The sequence below is a fragment of the Leptonychotes weddellii genome, chromosome 5 (assembly GCF_054177405.1).
Source record: "Leptonychotes weddellii isolate Sample4059 chromosome 5, ASM5417740v2, whole genome shotgun sequence".
Taxonomy (NCBI): Eukaryota; Metazoa; Chordata; class Mammalia; order Carnivora; family Phocidae; genus Leptonychotes; species Leptonychotes weddellii.
The window spans coordinates 137574705-137600839 of record NC_138373.1 but is presented as its reverse complement, the minus strand read 5'-3'; the positions used below and the strand labels follow the sequence as shown (position 1 = coordinate 137600839).

Genomic DNA, 26135 nt, shown 5'->3' with positions numbered 1-26135 from the left:
ACTTTTCAGTGCAGCACAGGAAACTATAAACAAACTCCAAATGACAGCAGAACTGAAGAAAGCCAGTATGGAGGTGCAGGCGGTGAAAAGGTGAGCCCAGGGCACCATCTTTTCCTTCTCGAATGTCCCAGCCCTGGTGAAACCTATATGTGCCTAGCCAGACCTACGTGGGAATATTCCTTAACAGTTGATGACTTCCTAAGTATGACCTCATTTTTAAATAAGTAATCTGTCGATCAAGGTCGTTCTGTCTCTGCCTGGTTATCAGAGTACAGTGACCTCTGGCTGAAAAATTTCTGTAACTTGTCAGTGTAGAAGCCTAGAAACTGGTTGAAAAGAAGCAAGCCAATGTTAAAAGTAAACCATAAATTATTTTCTAAGTGTCCTCTTTCATTTGTTCGAAGGCATATTTCTTTCCACATTTTAACATCTCTGAAATTGGGATTCATTTTTACAACTACCTCTCAACTATAATTGGCACTTCCACTTAGTTGAACCTAGAATTGATATTAAAAACCAGGATTTATAATGACAAAAATTACAGGAAGGAGAGTTGGGATAAAATTATTATAACCCCCACCACTCTTTTTTTTTTCTTTCAAGCCCGGATGTTTTCTTCTGTGGTCAAGTGTATCTCACTTGGTCTAATTTTAAGTATCTAAAGAAGCTTCCTTCTATCATCATTCTTGGACAGGAATTTCATGACAAAAACTTGTTTTGTTTTTTCTTTTTGAGGATTTGATACTTACCTTTCCTCTAAAACCAAGTCCTAGAGTTTTCGGAGAAGAGGACAGCTTGTCTAAAATACAGCAAATGAATTGGATGGTAGTTTCTTAGAAACCAATTGTTACTAACAGAATGTGTGTTTTCAAACACATTCTGGCTACAGAGAGCCTCTTCTATTGTAGGAGCCTAAAGTTGAAGGCATTCCAAGGTGGAGAATTCCCTTCCTTCCTTCACTCCATCATGTAATTAGAAGATTCTGTTCTATTTGTAGAACAAGAGCAGTAGCCTCTAGGCTTGCAAAGAGTATTATATTTATGCACAATGGCCACCCAGTAAACAGCCTTGCTAAAAAGAACTTGCTTAGTGTATATGTGTCTCATCATCCTAGAAAGGAGCAAAAAGTCATGAAAAACAAGCTGGGAAACAGCACAAAGGATACAGGCGCCTGCTATTTATTTCCTTTTTCTTTCTTTCTTTATGGGCTTGAGATGGCCCAGGAAGGTCGTCCACTGCAGGTAGGGCTGGAAATCTGTTTACAAAGGGGAAGGGAGCTTGTTCTGAAGCTTTTGCTTGGAAGTTGTCCAATGCTAGCCATTTTAACCCTGTTCTTGTAACACCTCTGGGAGGCTTTCAATCTAATAACAAAGTGGTAGTAGAATGAGGGGCTCCCAACATCCTTCAGTGTGATACGTGAGCCAGCTGATTATTGACTCTTGAATCTCACGCTCACATCAGGGCTGAAGGAAGGCACTGCCTGAAAGAAGTACCGGAGCTGAAGATACTGGTGTAGGAGTAATATTGATAAGGGTATTGAAGATGGTATGATTAAGGACGCCTGGAAGGATATGGGTGGACCACCCTTTCACAAGGGACTTCATTGTTATTGTAAACATTCCTTCAAGGTCCACTTTGTAACACGATTATGGGAAAGCACTGTGAGGCTGGCGAGAGGCTTTCAGGCCAAGTCCCTGGATATTGGTGGCGAAAGCTTGGGCATCTGAGTCAGCCAGACCCGGGTTTGAGTGCCGGCTCTGCCATTTAGTAGACAGATGACTTTGCAAGTCATTCATTTCTTCTTCCAAAAGATGGGAATTATACCAACTGTAAAGTGCTATACAGAGAATGAAATGGTACTCTGTCGTGCGTCCATAGTAGGTGCTCGTGGGTGTTTTCTTTATTCTTCTCACAAAAGTACCATCTTCTGCTACCTTCTAATTTCTTCCTATGTCTAAAATTTAATATGACATTTCCCTCAGGAATAAATGAGTAAAACTATCATCAGTCTATTCCATGTGTGTATATCCTTGGCATGTTTTATTCAAATAGCACTCCTATGGGTTTTTTTCTTCTCATTTTATCTTATTGATGCCCATATTTTTATGACCCTACTTAACGATTTTTGTTATGTAAATTATTATTCAAATACATAATCAAGGGAACAAATTTTGTGAAACCTTTTTTTTATGAACATGCCTTCACATGGATACTTCTAATGATATCTTCATTTCTTTTGAGTAGTGAGATAGCAAAAACAGAATTCCTCCTTAGAGAGTACATGAAATATGGATTTTTTCTGCTGAAATTGTCTCCAAAACACTGGCAAATCCAACAAGCGCTGAAAAGGGCGCAGATGACAAAGAGTAGAGAGAGTATGAATGTCAGTCTTCCAGTACTAACAAGTGAGTCACATATTCTTAATTTCAATTAAGTAAATAGCTCTAATTCTTAAATATTGTTTCAATATTTATTTGTTTGTTATTTATTAAACAGTCAGAATTCCTATTTTAAGCAGAACCTGAACAAGGATTCCCACTATCTCTGATATTATTTTTTTAAGATTTAATTAATTAATTTATTTAGAGAGAGCGCGAGTGTGTGCAGGAGCGGGAGGGGCAGAGGGAGAGAATCCCAAGTAGGCTCCTTGCTGAGCATGGAGTCCAATGTGGGGCTCCGTCTCAGGACCCTGACTGAGATCATAACCTGAGCCAAAATCAAGAGTCAGTTGCTTAACACACTGAGCCACCCAGGTGCCCCAGTATTACTAATCTTTTAAAGTATTATATAATATATTATCAGAGTCTCAGAAATTAACACCGCATGGTACTGGTATTAGGAAGTCAGCTCAATGGACCAAAAATAGATCTATTATATATAAGAATCAAGTAAGTGATTAAATGGGGTTACAAATCAAAGAGGAAAACTACCACTTCTAGCAACATTTGGGTAATATGGACCAGACTTACCCTCCTGCCTAAAAAAATCTGAAAAATATATGAAGCAATAGGTTTCAGGCATCAGGCACCAAGAAGAGAAGCAGAACGATCCATGAGAGAGGAGAGACAAATGAGATGAGCCAAATGATGGCCTCAGCATAGTGCCTGGGGAGCATTTCCAGGATGCAGCAGAGGGAGGACGAGCCCAGCAGTCCCCATGAATTGCAAGGACAGAGCTAAGGGTGTAGGGAGGCTGGAGTTCCCAGAGCAGAGTACTGGAGAAGAGAGAGCTACACAGAGAGTTCTCTGCAGAGTCTTCAGCTGAGAGGTGATCCTGAGACTCTGGGGTAAGAGCATTTACCCCATAGAAGCCAGTAAACTGCAAACCAGGGAGAAATCTTCCGGAGAGGCGATGGTTAAACAGTTACCAGCACAGTAGTGATGGCTGTCACAGCTCACTTTGCTGTGGCTGAATTAGATCATTTGTACATGACTATTTTGAGTAGTGAGCACAATGATGGCACCTGGTTAAACTCAATACACTGACAAGAGAGAAAACCTATAGAAAGGAAAATCAGGAAGTAATTGCATTTAGCAGCTTAAAATTCAATGCCCCTAGACTTGTCCTTTAACTAGAGGATGCTCAGAAAGCAATGAGTCCCTCAGTCCAGAGGAGTGAATGGCTGACACGGGGATTATAGAAGTTATCAGGCTATTGACTGATGCAGGAAATAGAGACCTCCTCATGCCCTGCAGGTCAGTTCCCCTCCATTCTGCCTGGTCCAGAGACCAGCCCTTGCCGTCAGCATCATACATTTGCTTGTTACAATGTCCCCATCCTATATTTCTGTCCTTGTAAGTTCTCACAGTAACTCTACCTTCACCATGAGACAAACCTCTCATTCTTAGAAGTGTTCTCCCCCCATCTCTCTCCCTTTTGTTTTCATTTCTAGAATTAAATACAACGAAAACAGAGGGCAGTAATGAGGATGCCGGGAAGGTATCATTTTCAGATGACTATTACATGGAAAGAGGTCGCCAAGGTAACACCAGAGATTTGGGACTTCATTCACAAAAGTAAAACCAGAGAAGGTGCCCATCTCAAATTGGAAATCTGGGACCTATGAGCTAACCTGGAAAACAAAAGGTGGTGTCCACATCACCCGTAATCCTTGGGAGCTAGGAATTCCATCTCTTTCTCTCTGACATGATTACAAGACTTGGAGAGGATGAATGGACAGGACAGGCACAGAAATCAGAGGCAGAGAACCTGGCACAAGTCATCCCCTCCACAAGATGTAACAATTCAAATGTCCACCATTTTTATTTTTTGCCTTGATTTTTAAAAGTCTGTCATTACATATGAAATATATATGGTTAGGTAAAAAAAGAACCATGATTATATTATATTTCACAATTTATGCCCCTGATTTGGGACTATCAATAGTTATATCATGTTTTTGACAATATGTACCCTGCACCGCACCCCGCCCCCCCCCCCCCCACCGCAACCAGTGCCTTTGATTTTATTCTTAGGCTTGGAACCCAATTTCAGTAGAATAGAGGAGCTCGCTCCACTTTCTATGATTATCATTCTAATAATAATAAAAAGAATGGGCATACCCATGCAGAAAAAATGATTATCTTGCACCAAATAACAAGGACTCATTTCTAATTCCACGTTATTTCTTTTCACCTCCACCATCACAAATGATGTGGACTTCGCCTGGACGTTTTGAACAGGAAAACCACACAAGAAGCCCACTCTAACCATAGAGAATAAGAAATCATCCTTATCAAGGTACGGTACCTACTTGATTAACTCTCTTGGAAACTGTGAGTGTTTTTCAGAAAATATCCCTTTTAGGCTTTCTTCAACACAGATATCACATACGCATACCCGTCCTAACAGATAACTGGAGGTAGTGGTTGCCATTTCCGGGTGCTCCTGAGGTGGCTAAACTCCCAGAGGCCTCCGTGCATTCTTTGACGAGTGCCTGCCACTGTTGGCAGTAACTGCCTGCCCTCTCGCAGAGCCACTGCCCAATTGTTTACTAAGCTACTCTGCTGACCCCTGTGTTTGCAGTTTTACCATGTCATTCAAAATTGCTGCAATCCGACCATAAGCTTTTTTGTTTTGTCCCTTACTTGATTGTTACCTCATTCATACTCATTATTTCATAAATTGCTAGTTCTCAACCCTGGCTATTTAAGAAAATTATGTAACTTTTTAAAAAAAAAAGCACCATGCGATATATACATCTATCAGAAGAGCTAAAATTAAAATAAATAATGAAAACAGTAAATGCTGATGAGAATGTAGAGAAACTGGATCCCTTGTTCCGTTGCTAGTGGGAATGTAAAATGGTGTGGCCACTCTGGGAAACAAATCGGCAGTTTCTTTAAAAACTAAGTATGTACCTACCATCCAACTCAGCAATTGCACTCTAGGCATTTATTCCAGAGAAATGGAAATGATGTGCACACAAAAAATTGCACAAATATATTTATAGCAATTTTATTCTTTATAGCCCCAAACTGGAAACAATCTGGATGTTGTTCAATGACTGAATAGTTAATTTGTAGTGTGTCCATATATAGTTGACTCTGTAACAATATGGGGGTTAGGAGTGCCAACCCCCTATGCCATCAGAAATCTGCATGTAACTTTTGACTCCCCCAAAACTTAACCACCAACAGCCTACTGTTGACCTGAATCCTTACCAATAAGTTAATTACCTAGATCACACCAACAGCCACCTTACTCTCCCTAGTCTCTGCCTCTTTAATTTTCCAATCATTTTCAATTTATCCTTCTTAAAGGATTTTTCCAGAGCTGCTATGCAAACCACATAGTTATTCTTTGAGTGTACCTCGTCCCCCATCCCCCCAACCAATCTGATCAGAAGATATTTTAAAAAGTAAAATCCGCTCTTCAGAAGAGAAATATTGTATTACTCCGGGAACAAGCTTTGTTTTGAGCACTAGAGCACATGTTTAGTTTGTCAAGACTGCATTAAAAGGAACAAAACAGATGCAGCAATGTAGCTTGTCATGTGTTTCTTTAAAAAGATTTCTTATAAATGCACCTCAAATAATTGGTACCATATGGTTTGGCCTTTCCTTGTGGTCTCACTTGTTTGCATATGTCACCCTTATCCGGATGGAATCTGATTTTCTTTTGCATATGTGTGGAATCCATTGATTCCTGCAAACAGCAGTTCCCTAAAAGGCTAAAAAGGCTATTGAAAAGGACTATGTTATAGTTAGGTTCCAAAGACAATTAGAAATGAAGCAAATCTGTTGACTGAAAATGGCTCAGAAATCAGACATTTTCTTTCTTTTACAGCCACGCTGAGAGTATCAGTTCAGAAGACAGTTTGGAATTCTTTTTAGACGATGATATGGACTATGATCTGGTAACCAGATTATCTTTTTTTGATTTAAATATTGTGTTTGATGAAAAGTATAAGTGCTCATTTTTTTCTTTTAAAATTAAAATTTCCTATTCCAAATATTACACAACTTTCCAGAAGAAACTATGATTTTGACACTGTTTCCCAGTTGCATCTATAGTTCATCTTTGTCAGCATATTATGAAAAATGTTTATAAGAAGGTAATAATTTAGGAGATACATATATTCTCTACAGTAGTCCTGTAGAGAATAAAACAGTCACTTCCTGATTGCTTGTCATTTTACTGGAGCTTGAGATATGCTGTGTAGCTGTACCGTAAGATAAATCAACCTTCAGCAAAACAGCCCTCTATTTTACAAGACTGACTTTGAGCTAACCCCATCCTGAATATAACCACAGAAACTCACAAGGAACAAAAAACATTTCAAAACACCATCCATTATTACATATAACACATCTTATACAAGTGATCTTTTTTTTAAATTATAGTTAAAAAAAAAAAAAAAGTAACATAGGGCGCCTGGGTGGCTCAGTTGGTTGGGCGACTGCCTTCGGCTCAGGTCATGGTCCTGGAGTCCGGGGATCGAGTCCTGCTTCGGGCTCCCTGCTCGGCGGGGAGTCTGCTTCTCCCTCTAACCCTACCGCCTCTTGTGCTCTCTCTCTCTCTCTCAAATAAATAAATAAAATCTTAAAAAAAAAAAGTAACATAGAATCTATCGTCCTAACCATTTTTATTTTTTTAAGTTTGTTTATTTATTTATTTATTTATTTATTTATTTATTTATTTATTTGACAGAGAGAGACACTGCAAGAGAGGGAACACCAGCAGGGGGAGTGGGAGAGGGAGAAGCAGGCTTCCCGCGGAGCAGGGAGCCTGATGGGGGGCTCGATCCCAGGACTCTGGGATCATGACCTGAGCCGAAGGCAGCCGCTTAGCGACTGAGCCACCCAGGCGCCCCGTCCTATTTTTAAATTTAAATGTACAGTATAGTTAACTATATGCACATTGTTGTGCAACAGATCTCTAGAACTTTTTCATCTTGCAAAATGGAAACCTGTACCCACTGAACTCCGCTATTCTCCCTCTCTGTAGCCCAGGCAACCACGGTTCTTTTTAAGAGTTTGATTACTTTAGATACCTCATAAAAGTGGAATCATGCAGTTTTTTCTCTCTGTAACTTGGCTTATTTCACAGAACCTATTGTCCTCCAGGTTCACTCATGTGGTAGTGTGTGCCAGGATTTCCTTCTTTTTTAAGGCTGAATAATATCCCATTGTATGGATTTACCACATTTTCTTTATCCATTCATCCATCAGTGGACCTTTAGGTTGCTTCCACCTTTTGGCTATAGTAAATATGATGAACATGGTGTACAAATACCCAAGTCATCTTTTTAAAAATTAAATTTAGTTAAAGTAATACGTATATTTATGAAGTTTTTGTAAAATATAAAATTAAATGGGGAGAGAAAATGACCTTCACTTAGCCTCCTTTTTCTTTCTTCTATTCCCTTTCCTGCCTTTCCCTAGAACCATCTTTCCTTTTTTCCTGCCTTGGTCTCCTCTTCTGCTCCATCCCTTCTTCTTTCTATTTTCCTTACCTTCCTTTTTCCCTTCTATAATACCTTTCATCTCCCCAAGAACCATAAATGTCCTCTTCCTGAAGGCCAGCTCTCATGGAAATAGGCTCCTTTGCCATTCTCTGCCCATGCTCCTCATAATCAGAATGGCATTCCTTTTCCCCACTGTATTTTTCTAGATAAGTCATATGTGCAAAAGTAGCATATTTTTAAGTGAATTATATTCATTTCTGATTGATTAGGAGCCAGAGCTTTATTTCAAAGAACCAGAAGAGTTACTTCAAGTCCTCACAGAGCTGGAAGAGCAGAATCTAACTTTGGTACAGTATTCCCAAGATGTAGATGAAAATCTTGAAGATGTAAATAAAAGAGAAAAACTTATACAGGATAAGATGTAAGTTATTAAGAACAAGTAGATTTATTATCTTAAGCAGTCTCTGACCAGAGACAGAATCCAACTTATTCCTGTGTGAACCTTCCTCAGGGTCTCTCTGATTTTAGGGTGGGATTTTTATTAATAATAATTTACATTGTAGGGTGTAAAATGTAGAAGTTATATTTACACAGAGTAGACTGACTTTAGTTTTAGTCTCTACTTCCTTACACTTGTCAAAATATTTTCCTAGCTAGCAATAATGAAAGGCAGTTTGAAAGATTATAAAGAATTAAAAGGTACTGCCTTAATTTTTTTTTTTTTATTGAAGTATAGTTGACATACGTGTTACATTAGTTTCAGGTATACAGCATAGTGATTCCACAACTCATTAAGTTTTGTTTGGTGCAGTTTTCACTCTACCATCTGGCTAATCAAATCAGGCTTTGGATGATAATGCTAATCACTGCAGTTTTCTTTGGTCGTGACTCTCAGCAAAGTTATGTGACTTAAATATTAGAGCATTTTATAACATACATATGTAGATACAGCAGGGCTCTCATAAAAGGGATTTCTGTAAGGGGAAGGAGGCTGGATTTGATGACTCAAAAAATTCCTTCTGTAAAGTTTTATATAATTGGAAGTAATATTGGACGCTATTGGCAAATAGCTTCAAATTGCAGAGGATAAATCTGTTTATCTACCCATTATAAAAATGTGTAAAGCCTTTTTAGGAAGAGTTTTCTGGGCCAAAAGATGGCAATCTTTTCGAACAGTAGGTCAAACTACACTGAACTTTGAACAAATTAACTTACTCAAAAGTTAAGACCCTACAAATCACGATCTCACAGCCACCCAGTACCACTAATGTATCCTTTTCATCCTTGTCTCCTCTCTCACAATCCTTACAGCATATGGTGCCCCAACCCTACAATATGAATTTTGGGGACGAGGTGGGTATGGTTGGGCAGGAAAAGGGGATCTATGCCAGAACAGAATCTATCTCTAGGTCACACCACAACTTGGCTTCCTGACACATCAACTCTGCTGTTATTTGGGGGCTCTGGGGGAACCACAGGAAGAACATGCTTCCTGGTGCAAGTTAAAAGCAGCATCTATGCATTTACTCTTCTCATTTTACCTGAAAAGTTGAATGTACTGACAATGTCTTAAACTATAAACTCATATTTGGCTTGCTAGATATAGGATGTTGACACATGATATGGAAAGTGTTGAAATTCCTGACTGATGATTTATTTCCAAACCACAAATTACAGACAAGGGTCTCTTTCTTCTTTTGCAACAGAAATAGCAACATAGAGTTTCTTCTGGAGCACAAGGAAATGCTTAAGGCTAGCTGTGTGAGAGAAGAGGAAAAAGCAGCAGAACTGGAATTAAGGTCCAGGCTATTTAGTTTTGGAGAATTTAAATCAGACACTCAGGTAATCCTGCTTTGCCTTTGGTAATTTTATTTTGTCTCATGTTAATAATAATGTGCATTCCCTGTCCCCTAAGCATTGGAATGGGGAGTTAAAGCATACCACAAATCCTGGGTTGATGATAGAGGCAGAAAACCAGCTTGGAATTATCATGTCAGTATGCAATAGTCAATTTACATAGTAGAAAGTATTCAAATTAGCATTGGGGTTCTCTTAAAATGTTGCTCCAATTATTACAAGGTGTGATGCTGAGATTTTTTCCCCCTATAGATACATTTCTTTTAGAGTGTATATACATGAAGTAGTTCATTACCTATGATCATTTGGTAGTAACTTGAAGAGCAAGTAATTAACAGGGGAGGCACTGAATCAAAACTGAATGGAATACCTGCCCAGCACTGAGCCTCTAATAGATTTTGGCCTCTCTTGCATATATAGATCCATTATTGGAGCCTCTGGTGACACACACTAATGGGTGTGCATGTCTCCCAGCTGGGTGCAGACCCCTCCAGGGCAGGGATTGTATGAGCTTTCCTAGTTAGGTATGTTAAGTGTCCCTATAAAGTAGGTGCTCAATAAATGTTTGTTGAATGAATGATTAGTTTCTAGACCCACAACAAACTCCAACTAGCATTGATTTCCTTGTAAAAAATCTCAAATGAAATAAAAATTCACATCTCATATGTGAGGCTAATAACACATTTATGGTTATTATTTATGGTTGATTTTCAAACAGAGGTAGATCTGGGGGAACTCATTCAGAAGACTATCCTCCCTAACCATAGGATGGGCAAGGTTACAAAAGCAAAAGTTATTTATGACTCATTTACACACACACATTTCCTAGGGTGCTATAGTGTCCTTAGTTAGGAGGGAATGGGGTCATACCTTGTTAGAGCAGGAAGTGTGATGACAGCCACCTTTCAGTTCTTCCTCATTGGCTTTTTATAAACCTTGTGTGTGTGTGTGTGTGTGTAGTAAAATATATGTAACAAAACTTACCATTTAACCATTCTAAGTGTACAATTAAGGGACATTACATATATTTGCAGTATTGTGTAACCATCACAACCATCTATTTACAGAATTTTTCATCATCCCAAATAGAAACTCTGTACCCATTAAACAGTAATTCTCCATTCCTCCATTTCCTGGCCTCTGGTAACTTTTATCCTACTTTCTGTCACTATAAATTTGCCTATTTTTAGGTACCTCACATAAATGGAGTCATACAATAATCGTCCTTTTGTGTTTGGCTTCTTTCACTTAGCATAATGTTTTCAAGGTTCATCCATGTTGTAGCATGTGTCAAAATTTAATTCCTTTTATGGCTGAATAATATTCTATTGCATTTATATTCCACATTCTGTTTATCCATTTGTCCGTTGATGGACATTTGGGGTGCTTCCACCCTTCATTGTTTTAAATAATTCTGAAGCTGACTGACATAAAAAATGTCAGATAAATATCAGCGATATTTCACCCTCCCCCAACCAAACTCCTTTCATCCAGGTTTAGGACAGCTATATAAAACAGTAACATTTTCAATACTCTTAAATTTTGAGGCAACCAGATCCCTAAACAGAGTAGGCAGAATTGATCTGAAAATTACTTTTTAAAAGATAAATTTTGGTCACAAGTATAATTTTGGCATTCAAGTATATTGCACACTCTGGGAAAATGGGCCTAATAATTCATAGTGACTCCTAGAGATGTGAAATGCTAGTGTGGAAAAGGGGGGACAAAGCAGGAAAATTGACAGGGGAAAAGTATTCTTAGAATCACTCCCATTCTTTCAGATCCCAAAATGGGCAAAACATAATCCTTTATGAGTAAACAGCTTTATCTAATTTTGATATTCATAAATCATCACTTTGGATTGGTAACTATAAAATCAGTATTTTATTCTAAACTTCCACACTCCTATCTAATCCCTAAAAACATTTCTTACTGATTCAATATTTTACTTTTTTTTTTTTTTTAAGATTTTATTTATTTATCTGAGTGAGAGAGAAAGCACGAGACAGGGGAGGGTCAGAGGGAGAAGCGGACTCCCCGCTGAGCTGGGATCCGGATGTAGGACTCTGATCTTGGGACTCCGGTATCATGCCCTGAGCCAAAGGCAGACACTTAACCGACTGAGCCACCCCAGATGCCCTCAATATTTTACTTTTAAAATAAAATTTAAAATTCAAGTATAATGTAATATTGAAAAGCACACAAATTATAAGGTAAATTATAAATTCTCTTAAAAAATTTCCTCAAAGTGAATATACCCATGTAAACCACCCCCCCAGATTAGGGAATAGACCATTATAACCCCCCTGAGAAGCCTCCCTCACACCCCCTTTCCAGTCTCTACAATCCTTCAAAGGTGACCACAATCCTGACTTCTCTTACCATCAATTAGCTTTCATGTTTTGAACTTTATATAAATGGAATCATGTAATGTCTGGCTTATCTGGCTTCTTTTTCTCAAAATTATGTTTGTGAGATTCATCCACGTTATTTTGTGTAGCAGTTATCTGTTTTCCTTGAACATGAAATGGGATGTAAGCTATTGTGCAATCGGCAGGATGTATTCATCTCTTGTTTTACTCTTCCTTTTTTTTTTAAAGATTTTACTTATTTATTTGACAGAGAGAGATAGCGAGAGCAGGAACACAAGCAGGGGAGTGGGAGAAGGAGAAACAGTCTTCCTGCTAAGCATGGAGCCCGATGTGGGACTTGATCCCAGAACCCTGGGATCATGACCTGAGCCGAAGGCAGACGCTTAACGACTGAACCACCCAGGCACCCCTTGTTTTACTCTTTCAAATGGGGCTGATCTAGTTCAATTGAGAGTTGCCTGCAGTCAGCACCCAGCAGAATGTGACATGGGTTAGAATTACAGAATCCTTTAAATGACATCGAGACATCTCCTGCTCCCCTATCCAATGTTGATATAATTACTCCTCAACATTACTCTGGTCAGATCACTTCTCATTCACTGTCGGAAGGCATCCAGTCCTTACTTATCAGTTTTGGTCTTCCACAATTCTGGCCGACTCTACCTCTCAGAGCAACAGCTCCTCCCATCCCTTGCAGCCTCCCGGGCAGCCCCTCCTCCGAGGGACTCTGGGCTGGGTCTGCCATCTGGTGGCAGCTCCAGAGATTGGACGCTTCACTTCTCCATCATCAGTAGGCCTGGACCGTGAGCTCCCTTTTTCCTTTCCCTTCGGCTCTGTTGGGCCAGGCCCTTAATCTTTTTCTCATACATGAATATTTATTCCTTAACCTCATTCCCTAATCCTATTTCTTATGCTGTTCTTATCTTGTTATCTTAAGGAAACATCTCTCCTTGTCTTTTCCTTTCCTGTTTCACAAGGAGAACTTAAAAAAAAAAAAAAAAAGGCATTCTGGAAAAAAGACATCCTGAAAGGCCACTGCCCATCACCTCTAAGACTCTAAGTGTTCAAGAGCTCTCCTTCAGAAATTTTCATCAACTACTAACCATTCTCATATTAAAAGTTGCTTTTTTTTCTCAGAACCAGGGTTCAAAATATTTTTAAAAATAGGACTCCCACTACAGCAAGATTGTTTTTACATACCCAATATATACTTCTCCTTGATGGGTGGATTGCTTTTATTTTCCCTTTTATAGCTTTCTGTATTTCTAAAGTTTTCTAAAAGGAATACACTGATATATAAGAAATATAATAAATGTTATGTAGAAAGGGAGAGCAAAAAAGAGCTTTATGGCAAATAGGCCTTTTGCTTTTTTCTTTTACTTTTTCCTTTAATATTTCTTTGTGCTTTTCCAAGTTTTCTAAAAGGAGGATTTTTTTTTTAAAGTGAATTTTAATTCCAGTAAACAAGGTTTATCAGTTTCAGGTGTAAAAAGGAGCATGTTTTTAATATAACAGGAAATACAGTAAGTGTGAGAGAAAAAAAGGGGTGCTTAGTGGTAAACAGGACATCAGAAAGGTGATTAAACCAGGAGGTGGGAGAGACAAGCTCTTGGAAGTTAACTATTGGTAACAGATCTTGACTTGTAATTAAGTGTTGGTGGCTCTGTAAGGAGTCTGTGATTCCAGGAGGGGTTTCCCATGGTTCCTGGCACCACATCTGTCTTGAGTGTTATTTGTCCTTGGCTTCATGATGATTCTCATCTTCTCGAGCAGAAGCAGGAATTTGGGCAGGATGCTACCTGGAGAACGATTTACTTTGCCCAGCAGTTTATTGAGATCCTCTTAACTGCGAATGCCGGGTTCACGGTGGAGAAAGAGGCTGAGAGTTATTTGGTCCCGAAACACGTTACCTACAAGCTCGAGCGTATCTACCAACAGTTAAAACGGCGCAGTGGCCAGGTACAGGGATCAGCAAGGTTTGGCCTAAGCCTCTGCTTAGACAAGAATACTCCAACGGCTTCCAATGGCAAGAGTGAAAATTAAACTCCTTAAAAGACTTTGTAGGTCAACCTGGCAATCTGTTTGCTTGTAACTTTTTTTTCCTCTGAGAGAATGCATGCAGTCATTTATTCAGCAAACATTTATGAAGTGCATAGTTATGTGCAAGGTGCTGTTTTAGTTAAGTGTAAACATAAGAAATAACTCCTGCCCTCCAGGTGCTTACAGTCTAGAAGGGGAAACAAGGCATGTACGCAAATAGCTTTCATACAGGATGATTGTAGTTTCAGCAATGAAGAGTAGTTAAGTGCAAACAAAACAAAACAAACAGAGCTCACATGTTGTGTTGCAAGGAAATGCACTGGAGTGTCAAAAAAAAAAAAAAGGATTTAAAATGTATGTATACATTGCCTCTACTTGAATACTCAGGGAATCAGGTACATAAAAACACTCAAGAAAAGATACTGTCATATAAAATTGCTTTTTATACCTAGAATGCAATTATTTTTGAAAGAAAATAGTCCAAGGTGTTACTACAGTAATGATCTAACTATAAATTATGATATATCACTGCTGCATTTTCTCACCGTTCTATGTTATATTAAAGTTTTTCTTCTATTTTAAAGATTATTGATTAGAGAGAGAGAGAGAGCATGAGCAGGGGAAGGGGCAAAGGAAGAAGGAGAGGGACAAGTAGACTCCTTGCTGAGCAGAGAGCCCACCCCACAGCATGCGGGCTCAATCCCAGGACTCTGAGATTATGACCTGAGCCAAAGTCAGGCACTTAACCGACTGAGCCACCCAGCCACCCCTAAAGTTTTTCTTTTAAAAAGAAATACGTAGTATCATATAAGAGCCTTTTCATTATAATATAGTAAAATGGAACTTTACATTTATTGAATGAACGAGAAAATAGTGATGAGATGTTATGTTTTCTGCTCCCCTTTTCTTTTCAATCTCAGGAAAAACTGATAGACTCTCTTAGCAAAAAAATTAATCAAGTATACAAAGTCTGCATTGGAGATGCTGATGTTGGCAGCCTCAACCCAGTTCAAAAGCTGGTAAAAGTAGAGTCTCGCCTGGTAGAACTGAGTGATCTCATTGAATCCATTCCCAAAGAAAATGTGGAGGCAATTGAGAGGATAAAACAGAAAGAACGGCGGCAAAAGTACAGTCAATATCTTATGATAGAAGTGTAGTGTAGTGAATGACTTAATGAGATGAGAAACTGTTCTTGCTGGGATTCCACAAACACTGAGCAAGCCCCTGTTACATGGCAAGGACTGCAATAAAGATGTAGTAGACCCAAACCCAGACCTGCCCTTCTCAGAGCTATTATTTAATGTGAAGACACATTCATCAAATATTCTTATGAAATAATGTGTCATTACCAAGCAATGAGCACTGTGAAGGAGAGTTCACTGAGGCAACAACTGATCTAGTTTGAGATGGGTAAAGGGTCATTTTAGCCTGAAAAAAATGGATTTTCAGAATGAATATTCACTACTTATTATTTTTGAAGAGCTATCTTGTGGAAGAGGAATTGCACTTGTAGTGGAGGGCCCGAGGCATAGAATTAGGAGCCCTTCACTGCAAGGAGACTATATATGAAGGAATTGTTTGAAAGTCAGAGCCATGCAAGGAGGGTTCTTCTGAGTGCATAACTGGCGACACTTACACACACAGCATCTACACATTAATTCATTCATTCCTCAAGACAACTTCATGAGGATTATCATCCCTGGAACAGCACCCCCTCCCCACCCCGACATACCCACATCCTTGCCTGCCTGCCTTTCCAGGAGAATGCACTGATTTACAAACTTCCATACCGAGTTAAATAAGGGTAACTACTTTTGAGGCAATGATTATAAATATTATGACCCCTAGTATAATGTGGCATGTAGAGAATGCCTATAGGTGGAATATTGTTCATGTCATAACAACAGTAACAAAAAAAGTTAAGAGGGAGACGAGCACTATGGCTGACCTGCTTGGCTTCAATGCAGGTTCTGCCATTTACAATCTCTGTGACCTTAGGTAGGGCACATAACCTCTCCTAAGCCTCAGTTTATCTGTAAAATGGCAGTAATGATGATACTTATCTCATAGGGTTTGTGCTTGGCACATAGTAAGTATTCAAACATTAGGCATTAGTGTTAGATATTTTATTACGGCTTACTGGTATATGGGGGGATATGGTTTCCCCCATATCAAAACAAAGTCCAGAATACATTAAGGTGATCCTGATGGCATTTCATTAAAACAAAATTTTTTTTTAATTATAAAAAAAAAATCACTCCTTCTGTAAGATGACCTATGGCTGATTACATTAACACCACTTGGATCTTTTCTACAGTCGGAAATATATTCTCATTGAATTGTAATTACAACTTATTTTCAATAGTGATGTATGAACCTAGTTCCAATTACTTATACTTCTTATCAAAAAGAGAACTTTGTTTTTTCCTAGGTACCTGACACCTAATTTTGCATAAAAAATGTTCAGTAAATGTTATAACTGTTTAAGTCCATAAAATAGCTATCACTTATTGAGGTCTATTCTGCACCAGGCATTGGCCTGGACAGTTTACATAGGTCATTTCATTTAATTTTATCCTCACAACAACCCTAAAGAGAACAAGACAAACAGCATTTCTTGGTCTTAATTTCAGGATACCATTCAGAAAGGTTAACTGGAAAAGTACGCTTTTGTGGTAACTCAATGAACTATATATATGTATATAGTTCATTGTTTTATATATATATATAACTGTGGTTTGTGTACTTTTCTGCACATTATACTTTAGTAAAAAGGCTACTGGGGGGTCTGTTAATTCAAGAGGCCTTGTACACATTAACTGTGAAGTGCTCAAATATAAGTGGAGTGACAAGAAGGCTTTGCTGAGGTGCTTGTTTTAGACCAAGATCTGGGTAGATTTTAATTCTTCCAAAATGGTGACAAGCAATTTTCTCCCATTTTAACACAAATGGGATCTGTTGTTGAGATTTCACCTGAATATTCAAAAGCCATAGTATGGGTGAAGGTGAATTATTATTTTAATTTAACTCTTAGGGAGATCTTATAATATTTAGGCAGTTTATTACCCAAAAATAATGTAGGTCTTTTTTTACTTTCTGTGATTTATAGTTACAAGAATGTTTTCCTTTTTTGACAGGTTACGTGAAGAGAAAATCAAAGAAAAACAAAAACACCAGGAGGAAAGGCTAAGAGCTGCTCTGGAAAGAGCAGTAGCACAACCAAAGAAAAAGGTTTGTGTTTTGTTACCAATTGGTCCAGCTACATCAATATGTGAGTGCTTCTGTGGTATAAAAACAAAATACCTAATTCATATAATTTATCCAGCTTTGATTCGTCTCTGATTCCCTGTTAACTTTGAGGATAATTCAAATTTCTGGGTCTATAGTTCTCCTTAGACGCACTTTTCAGTGAAAGAAACCTTTCCCCTCTCCTCTTTTTCTTTAGCTCCAGATTCATGAAACCAGGTAGTTTTTTCTTTAATTTTTTGAATACATAATAACAAGCATACGGCTCAAAGTGCAAAAGATACAAGAGTATTTAGTGAAAATTAAGTCATCCTTAGTTCCCTTCCCTGGATGCAATCTCTTAAAGTTTCATCTGCATCCTTCTGGAAATAGTCTATGTATTTATGTGTATCTTCTTCTTACAAATAATAGCCATGAGCCTTGCTATTTTCAGTCAGCAATGGAGACAGCAAATCCAGAGAACTGCATATAATTGGAAGGGTCTTCTAATCCTCACCTTATAAAAAATAATGAGATTAATAGTTGATGTTAAAATGATTCACCCAGAGTCACTTCAGATTTAGCAGCAGGTCCAGGACCAGAAGTCAAGGTTCTTTATATTGCAACATTTTTGTTGATAAAATGATGGGGAAGACTGCCATTGTTAATTCTCATGGGCCAGGAATGTCAAATTCTGCAATGCAGGCGACAGTCTCACATAGTGATAGTGCCTCTTTTGAGACACAGTGGAGATATTCCATCAAATCTCATTTTCATCCATTTCATTTACACAAATTTAGAGATAGAAGCAAAACCAAATAAATACATAAAGGAAGGGGAAAAAAGACTAAAAGAGAAAAATAATTAGTAGTATAATATACTTGAGTATATGCCCCAGAGAATGAATAGGTACAAATCAAGGGCTTTCCCTAAGCCTCTCCTGGTGGGAACACATCTAAGAGCCAACAAGATTACTAGTGTTTAAGAAGATGTACATGGTTTCCTCAAGTTTTTATCTAATAGAATTTTTAAATGCCAGTCAATTGGTGTTCAGCAGAGGAAAATGATCTCTTCTAACCAATGGAGGAGAGCCTTGCTACGGCCCTGAGAAATGAAATGTTGGTCTCAAACATGGTGCTTTTCTAGGCCGACTGTATCTGAAACATAGGCTTTTAGAGGACTACCTAAATCTCCCAGCTTTCCCATGAAACCTAACCGCTCGGTCTCCTGCATTCTATGGTGCTCTCTTTGTTACTTAATTCTGCCTAGCATGTTGGACACCCATTAGGTTATCAATCCCTTTGTAACTGTGATTATTTACTATTTTGAGTCATGTTATTCCTTGGAAAAATCAAGTTAATATTATTTTACTTATGTTTCAACAGAACATAGTTACGCTAAAAAATATTAAGTATTTTTCTTTTGTTTCAGCTGGGAAGACGACTTGTCTATCGCTCAAAACCGCCATCTGGTAACAAACATGAACTACTTTTAGTCAAGGATACAAGAACAAAATCACTAGAGGATGAATATTTTTTCACTTGAATAGAAGCAGTAAGACATTTATTACCAGAATTTTTTAGGCATATTTTGTAGATTCTGGTTTCCATTAATGGCAGTATTCTGCCCCATATGCAGGTCTAAGCAATTTGAGGAAGACAGCACTTATTCTAGTGGTTATAGGATTGGGAATGGGAGTTATTTTCTTTTGTTGAAGCCTTTTATTATCATATACTAAGTAAAATTCCATACAGCTAAACATTTTTATCTTTGAGTTGTCCCAGTTGGGGATACACATCCAAAGTTTACTTTACTGGTGTAACTATGTGGTGAATGACCATTAAAGTGCAATAATGGCATTCTCTGACAACATGGGACTTTAAATGACCTAATTTGTTTTCAACCAGTTCACAGTTCATAGTATATATTTTATCACTGTGGAGTATACATTTTAACAATGTATAACTCTAAATGGTTTTGAGAAGTTTAAAACATAAATGAAAACCACTAGTACTATCCTCAGAATTTAACTGTGAGACTGGCTTTTAATTCACATTAAGGAGTTCTGTTCAGAACACTTAATTCTCTTAAGTGAACAAACCAAATGCTTTTAGCCTAAATATCAGTTCACAATTTCTGTTGTGCTCTATATCCACAATCATTTTAATTTTCAGGTGATGTTTCAATTTTAGCTGTAACATGTACATTACTTAGCTTACACTGACATAGAATTAACATGTAATTTGTTAGCTACTAAGTAAAATAAAACAGTATATATTAATTCTAAGAAAATATTTAACTTAATACATGTCAAAAGTTGTTCAAAAATAACTTTAAAAGAAAGTTGTTTTTAAAAGGTCTCAGTTAATATAGAATTACAAGAAAAGGGCTGAAATTCACCTTCATAAATGTTTATGAAGCATATAATTTTCCCCTGTAGAAAAAAAGATTACTGAGCTTACAAAAGAAAACCAACTTGAATGAAGCTGAATGGCTCTTAAAGTATTAATTCCGAATAATCTTTCAACTGTTTCAACATTTGAGCTCTACATTTAAATATCTGAATAGGAACAGTTCATGAGTCAAGTTGAAAAAAAAAATGTTTATTGTCTAGAAATATATATAAAAAAAATTCCCCACAAAAGATGCTATTCTCTCATTTCCCCATCTTCTTCTTCTTCTTCAACACCCCTGATATAAAGGACATTATTACACCTGTAAATAGAAAAACAATCCATTTTGTTGTTCCAACCGGAAACCACATTAAAATCTGAATTACTATTGCTAGATATTTTTGATTATAAAAATACTGAATGCTAAATTTACAATGTATCATTTCTTTCTTTTTTAAAAAATGTTTTCACCATTGATTTGTTAAAAAGCCCATGGCACTTATTCACCCAGTGGATGTTATAAAATAGTATCTTTATGATCTTCCACAAGGAATGACTCAAATTTGAAAGTGTGACTCTAGTTCAAGAAAATGAATATAACAAAAATCCCTAACAGCGGCCAGATCCAACTGAAATTCAAAACCAAGCTCTTGCAACTAAAACCACTGAAAAAGGTTACAGCTACAAGCTAGAAAGTTTACTATCATCACTAGAAAAATCTTAAGGATGAATAACTCCAAAAAATTTCCATCTTCTTGGACAAGTTTAAGGATTTCAAAATTCTTTAAGTTTAATTGTAGAATATGTTAATAGTGATTTAAAGTGATTCTGAAATTGAGGCATTTGTCTATTTAAACAGGTATTTCTAATGCTCTCCAGTCATTCCTTATATATACTACTGCTGTTTTGTTACCTTATTAAAACTTCACCCAAATGTCCAGACAATGCTCCATCTATGTATTCTTCTGTGTTTGCAAGCTTTAAATCAAAAGAAAATATATTAGTATAGTAACACAGGAAGAAAATAGTGTAACACTACCTAAAATATTAGGTAATATTGGTGAGAGAACTTATTAACTGAGACCTTTCTATACCAACAATTACCTATAATAGATTAGCTTTCTTTTACTACTATAGTACTTCTGGGTTTCATATAAACATTCTGTTAAGTTAACATTGATGGATGTAGAATATGTAATAAAGCTTGTTTCAACATAATTTTTTAAATCTCTTAGTTATGTAACATTTCTTTCTATTAGACATTAAAACAATATGTTGAGGAAAACAGTCTCTAATTTATGAATAAGTTGTGATTTTAAAGGTTTCCAAAAATTCAGTTATAAAAAAGTTACAAAATTCAGAGTACAAAATCTATGGCTAAATTATCAAATACTTTTATATTAGAACACCCAAACCAAAGAACTGAATAGTAATTTTTTTAATTATGTGCTAACAAAGAGAGCAAAATAAGTTCTTAAGAGAAAGTTAAACAATTCAGAGTGACCTTTATAGTTATTTCAGGAAACTCTAATTTTACATCAAAATGTTTAGGTTTCCTTCCACATACAGGTAATAAACTTTGTTACTTTTAGAAATCACAATCACTTAAAGGGCTCTCTATGACTACCATTCCAACCTTTTTATCATTCTTCCCCTACATCATTCTGCTTTGGCCCTTTTTTAAAAATTTTTATTTATTTATTTAAGAGAGACAGAGATAGCAACAGAGCGCAAAGTTGGGAGGAGAGGGAGAAGCCGCTCCCCGCTGAACAGGGAGCCCGGGGCGCAGGGCTCAATCCCAGATACCTGGGATTACGACCTGAATCTGATCTGAAAGCAGACACTTAACCAACTGAGCCACCCAGGTGCCTCTGCTTTGGCCTTCTTGCCATGCCTTCAACATACCAAGCAAGTTTTGGCCACAAGGCCTATGTACTTCTGTTCCCTCAAACTGAGATGCTCTTCCTTCTTTGATACGCTCTTCAGTTGCTCACTCAATCCTTTCTCTGCTTAAATTTACTTCCTCAGAGAACCTTTCGCTGGCTATCCTATCTAACACTGCACACTGTTGTCACTACCCCATTTCTGCTTTCTTTTTCTCCATAGTGTCTATCATTACCTGATATCACATTATATTACCATCTTCTACTACAACACAAACTCCTCGAAAGTAGTGACTTAGTTTTATTCATTGGTGTATACACAGAGCCAGGCACATCATGGACTCTTAATAAACATTTGCTGAAGGGCGCCTGGGTGGCTCAGTTGGTTAAGCGACTGCCTTCGGCTCAGGTCATGATCCTGGAGTCCCGGGGTCGAGTCCCACATCGGGCTCCCTGCTCGGCAGGGAGTCTGCTTCTCCCTCTGACCCTCCTCCCTCTCATGCTCTGTCTCTCATTCTCTCTGTCTCAAATAAATAAATAAAATCTTTAAAAAAAAAAAATAAAAAAAAATAAACATTTGCTGAATAAATAAATTAAAAAACATCATTAATGTGGCTACTCAGATACATTTCACAACTCTGGCAGGCTCACCAGGAACTACATTACTTCTAAAACCAAATATTCCATGGGTATTCTTTATTTCTTTCTTTTATTGCGATATAATTCCCATAGCATAAAATTCACTTTTACAGTGTACAAGTCAGTGGTTTTTAATATATTCATAAAGTTGTATAATCACCACCACTATCAAAGTCTGGAACATTTTCAGCAGAATGGTATACTCTTCAGATTTTTCTATGGCCTTGGTAAATGATTCCTGCTTGAGGAATTTTCCAGGCCAAAACCATGCTCTATAAGAACTTTGGGGACCTAAGCATCATCTGTTTAAGTGGTAACCTCTTAAATTAAGGAAAATCTCAGCTTTTTGCCTACAAGTGCCCCTGTTAGTACTCTTCCTACAAGTACTACCAGTATGGAATACTTGGGAGTCATACTTGGACTGACCACCCAAGTAATCTTTAAAATCCATCGGCCATTAATCAGTCACATAAATACCTATGCTTCAGGAAAATATAACTTCAGACTCTTTCGTCAAAAACCTGGCTGGAAACTACTACAATTAAGCAACAAAAAAATAAAACACCCCAGTTTTTAAAGGAGCAAAGGACATGAACAGGCATTTCTCCAAAAAAGATATATAAATGGCCAATAAGCACATAAAGATCGCATATCACTAATCACTGGGGAAATGCGAATCAAAACCATGAGGTATTTTACACGCATGAGGATGGCTACTATCAAAGAAACTGAAAATAACAAGTATTGGTGAGGATGTGAAGAAACAGGAACCTTTACGCTTTGCTGGTGGCAAGTAAAATGATACAGCTGCTATAGAAAACAGTATGGCAGTTCCTCAGAAAATTCCAGCAATTCCACTTCTGGATATATATCCAAAAGAAGTGAAAGAAGAACCTCTAACAGATATTTGTACACCCATGGTCGTTGCGTTATTCATAATAGCCGGAAGGCGGAAAACAATTCAAATGTATACCAACAGAAGAATGGATTAAAATGTGGTATATACATACAATGGAATATTATTTCAGTCATTAAAAGGAATGAAATTCTGATACATGCTACAACATGGATGAACCTTAAAAACATTATGCTAAATGAAATGAGCCAGACGCAAAAGGGCAAATACTATAGGATTCTGCTATATGAGCTAGAACAGAGACAGAAAGAATAACATTTACCAAGGGCCGAGGGAAAGGGGAGTTATTTTTTAATGGGTACAGTTTCAGTTGGGGACGATATAAGAGTTTCAGAAATCGCTAATGGTGATAGATGCACAATAATATGAATGCACTTAATGTCACTGAGTTCTACCCTTGAAAATGGTCAAAGTGGTAAATTTTATGTTAGCTATATTTTACAATTACAAAAAGAAAACAAGGGGTGCCTGGGTGGCTCAGTTAAGCATCTGACTCTTGATTTCAGCTCAGGTCATGATCTCAGGGTCATGAGATGGAGCTGCACGTTGGGCTCCAAGCTCAGCGGGGAGTCTGCTTAAGATTCTCTCTCCCATCCACCGCCCATCCCCCCGGCACTCTCTCTCTAAAATAAATAAATCTTTAAAAACAAAAACACCTGGTCCTAAACATTTACAGAAGCTAGCATAACAGACATTCAGTCACAGTTCATCAATTCCTTTGGTTTGGCCTGTCTTCTCCCTCAAGAAATGCTTTTATTGAATTACTTTGATTTTATGTCTTTAGCATTCATTAAAAGACCGAAGAAATTCACTTGAAAATTTCTTTCAGAAAAAAAAAGTAAAATTTCTTTCAGAACTAAATGTTGGGAGAGTTTTGCCTTTTCTACAAAACAAAACAAAAACCTCATTTGTGTCTTCCTTATGCCACTGTGACTCAAATATCGGAGTTCTTTTTATTTTAACCACTAGAAGTCAATTCTGTGGCTGAATTTTGGTTTTACAGGCCTCATACACAGTTTATCACAGTTATTATATCCTCCCTGACCTTGATTTTGTTTCTGAATTTTGTTTTATGTTTGTCACTTTGGTTGATTTCATTCTTATAAATCACAGTAAACCTTTGAGGAGTTAAGGTAGAGCAAAATAAATACAATTTAATGATTCTTATCTCTTCAGCTTACCTGCATGTTCATATAACCATCTACAGATACCAGGTACCCTTTGTACTCCATTCCCCACTTAAGTTTCACCATTACTGGCTTTCCTGTTAATCCATTCAGGAAAGGTTTGGGATTGAGAGGCAAACTCTGCACAAAGAACAAAAACAGGACTCAATTATTTTTCCTTAGCTCAGTTTCCATTACCTACTCCCCTCTACCAAATCACCAATATTTTATGGTATCCAAATAAAGCAAGTTCTTGACTCACTCTCACTTTACTACATAATTTTCACTTCTATTTGTTGAAAAGCATAAGAGAAATTTAAATACCCAGTTAGGCAATTTCATTCAGTATTCACTTACACAATGAATACCTACTATACATTACTCATTGTACCAGGCTACAAAGAAACAAGGTAAAAGCAGTGAAAAAAAATAAATGCAGATTACACTCCTTGTCCTCAAGCTCACAGTAGGAGGAAGAGAGGCAAAACACATACCAATAGACATTATACTGTAAGAGGAGACATGCTATGTATAAGGGTACCAAATCAATCCAGAGTCAAAAGGAAAGGTTGCCCAAAATAAGTAATGCCTCCATTTTAAAGGATGAAAGGTATTTCCAGAAGGAAAAGGGGTTGTTCTAGGTAGAAGAGGCTACCTATGTAAAAGGAGGGAAGAGTAAAACAACAAGGCGATCTCAGGGACACACAAACAATTCAGAGATGTCAGAGTCCAATATGAGGATACAGAAGGAAGGAAGGGGCAGATGGCATTTGACAGTCTTTCACTTGAATTCCAGGAGCTAGGTCTTGTGGGTCTTATTTGATTTAGCAAAGCTGCCTATACATATGGGCAATCACTTAATGTTTGTTTATTCAGCAAACCAGTAGTAGTATCCCCCAGTGAATTCAGACTTTTCCTTCCCTCATCTGCTCACCCATCAGTCCGAAGAAAGAAAATAACCAAGAAACTTGACTACTAAAGCTCTCTAAGGTAATTAGCATATTCAGAGTGATGTCAAAGAACAGAGGAGCTACGGCAATAACCTCCTAATGGGTCTCCAGTTTTTACTCTTTTCTCCAACTTACCACAGGGCAAGTATTTTTATCATGGGATATCTCTGCTTAAAATGCCTCGATGGCTTGCAACTGGGGAGGGAAAGGCATCGGAAGGAGAGCACGCGCCTCAGATCCCCAAAGCAGGGAGAAAGGGGCTGGAGACCGGGTGCACGGCTCCTCACGCGGATGAATGGGAAACGCGCGAATCAACCAACAGGCCCGGCGAGGCTGGTCACCGCTCTCCCTTGCTCTCCCTTCCTCCTCCTTACCATGGCGACTACAAGCAAATGATGCAGGAAACTCGCCGCCGACCCAGGTGTAGTCCGTCCCTCGTGACTGGCGTAGCTCCCGCCGGGCGCGAATCGCGGAGCTTCCAGAGAAATGGCCGCCAAACAGCAGCGTGACCTTTCACCTCCGACTACAGCTCTCAGCTTCTCTGATTGGACACAGAGAGACGCGTCCTGATTGGAGGAGGTGGCTGGGCAGTGTCTCCTGGCAACCAGTGGTTGCGCGAGCGATCGAGCCTTCCGCGCGGCGCACAGCCCTGTGGGAAACCTCAGTAGTAGCGCTGGCGGGAAAGGGTCCCGGAGAGGCTGCAAAGGCAGGGAGGCGGGTCCGGGTTTCTCGTCTGCTCACCTGCCTCGAGGGTTCGGCTGTGTATCCTATAGAGCGGACATGAT

The 26135-nt window shown here is 38.1% G+C and overlaps 2 protein-coding genes across 2 annotated transcripts in view; one reads left to right on the top strand and one right to left on the bottom strand.

The window, feature by feature from the left end:
* CCDC38 (coiled-coil domain containing 38) overlaps positions 1–19889 on the top strand; it is a 37802-nt gene extending 17913 nt beyond the window's left edge. The window contains exons 7-16 of the mRNA XM_081818983.1: positions 10–90; positions 2245–2405; positions 3893–3982; positions 4683–4740; positions 6289–6358; positions 8179–8330; positions 9616–9751; positions 15099–15304; positions 17316–17409; positions 18835–19889. Of these exons, the coding sequence (XP_081675109.1) occupies positions 10–90; positions 2245–2405; positions 3893–3982; positions 4683–4740; positions 6289–6358; positions 8179–8330; positions 9616–9751; positions 15099–15304; positions 17316–17409; positions 18835–18948 (1162 nt within the window). The 3' untranslated portion in view covers positions 18949–19889. The remainder of the gene's footprint in view (positions 1–9; positions 91–2244; positions 2406–3892; positions 3983–4682; positions 4741–6288; positions 6359–8178; positions 8331–9615; positions 9752–15098; positions 15305–17315; positions 17410–18834) is intronic.
* A 96-nt stretch (positions 19890–19985) lies between these two features.
* On the bottom strand, positions 19986–25860 carry SNRPF (small nuclear ribonucleoprotein polypeptide F). The gene is made up of 4 exons (XM_006743807.3): positions 25725–25860; positions 24416–24541; positions 20710–20774; positions 19986–20118 (listed from the first exon to the last, which is right to left on the bottom strand). Exons 1-4 carry the CDS (start codon positions 25725–25727, stop codon positions 20052–20054), a joined length of 261 nt encoding a protein of 86 aa, XP_006743870.1. The 5' UTR covers positions 25728–25860; the 3' UTR covers positions 19986–20051.
* Positions 25861–26135: the final 275 nt, after the last annotated feature.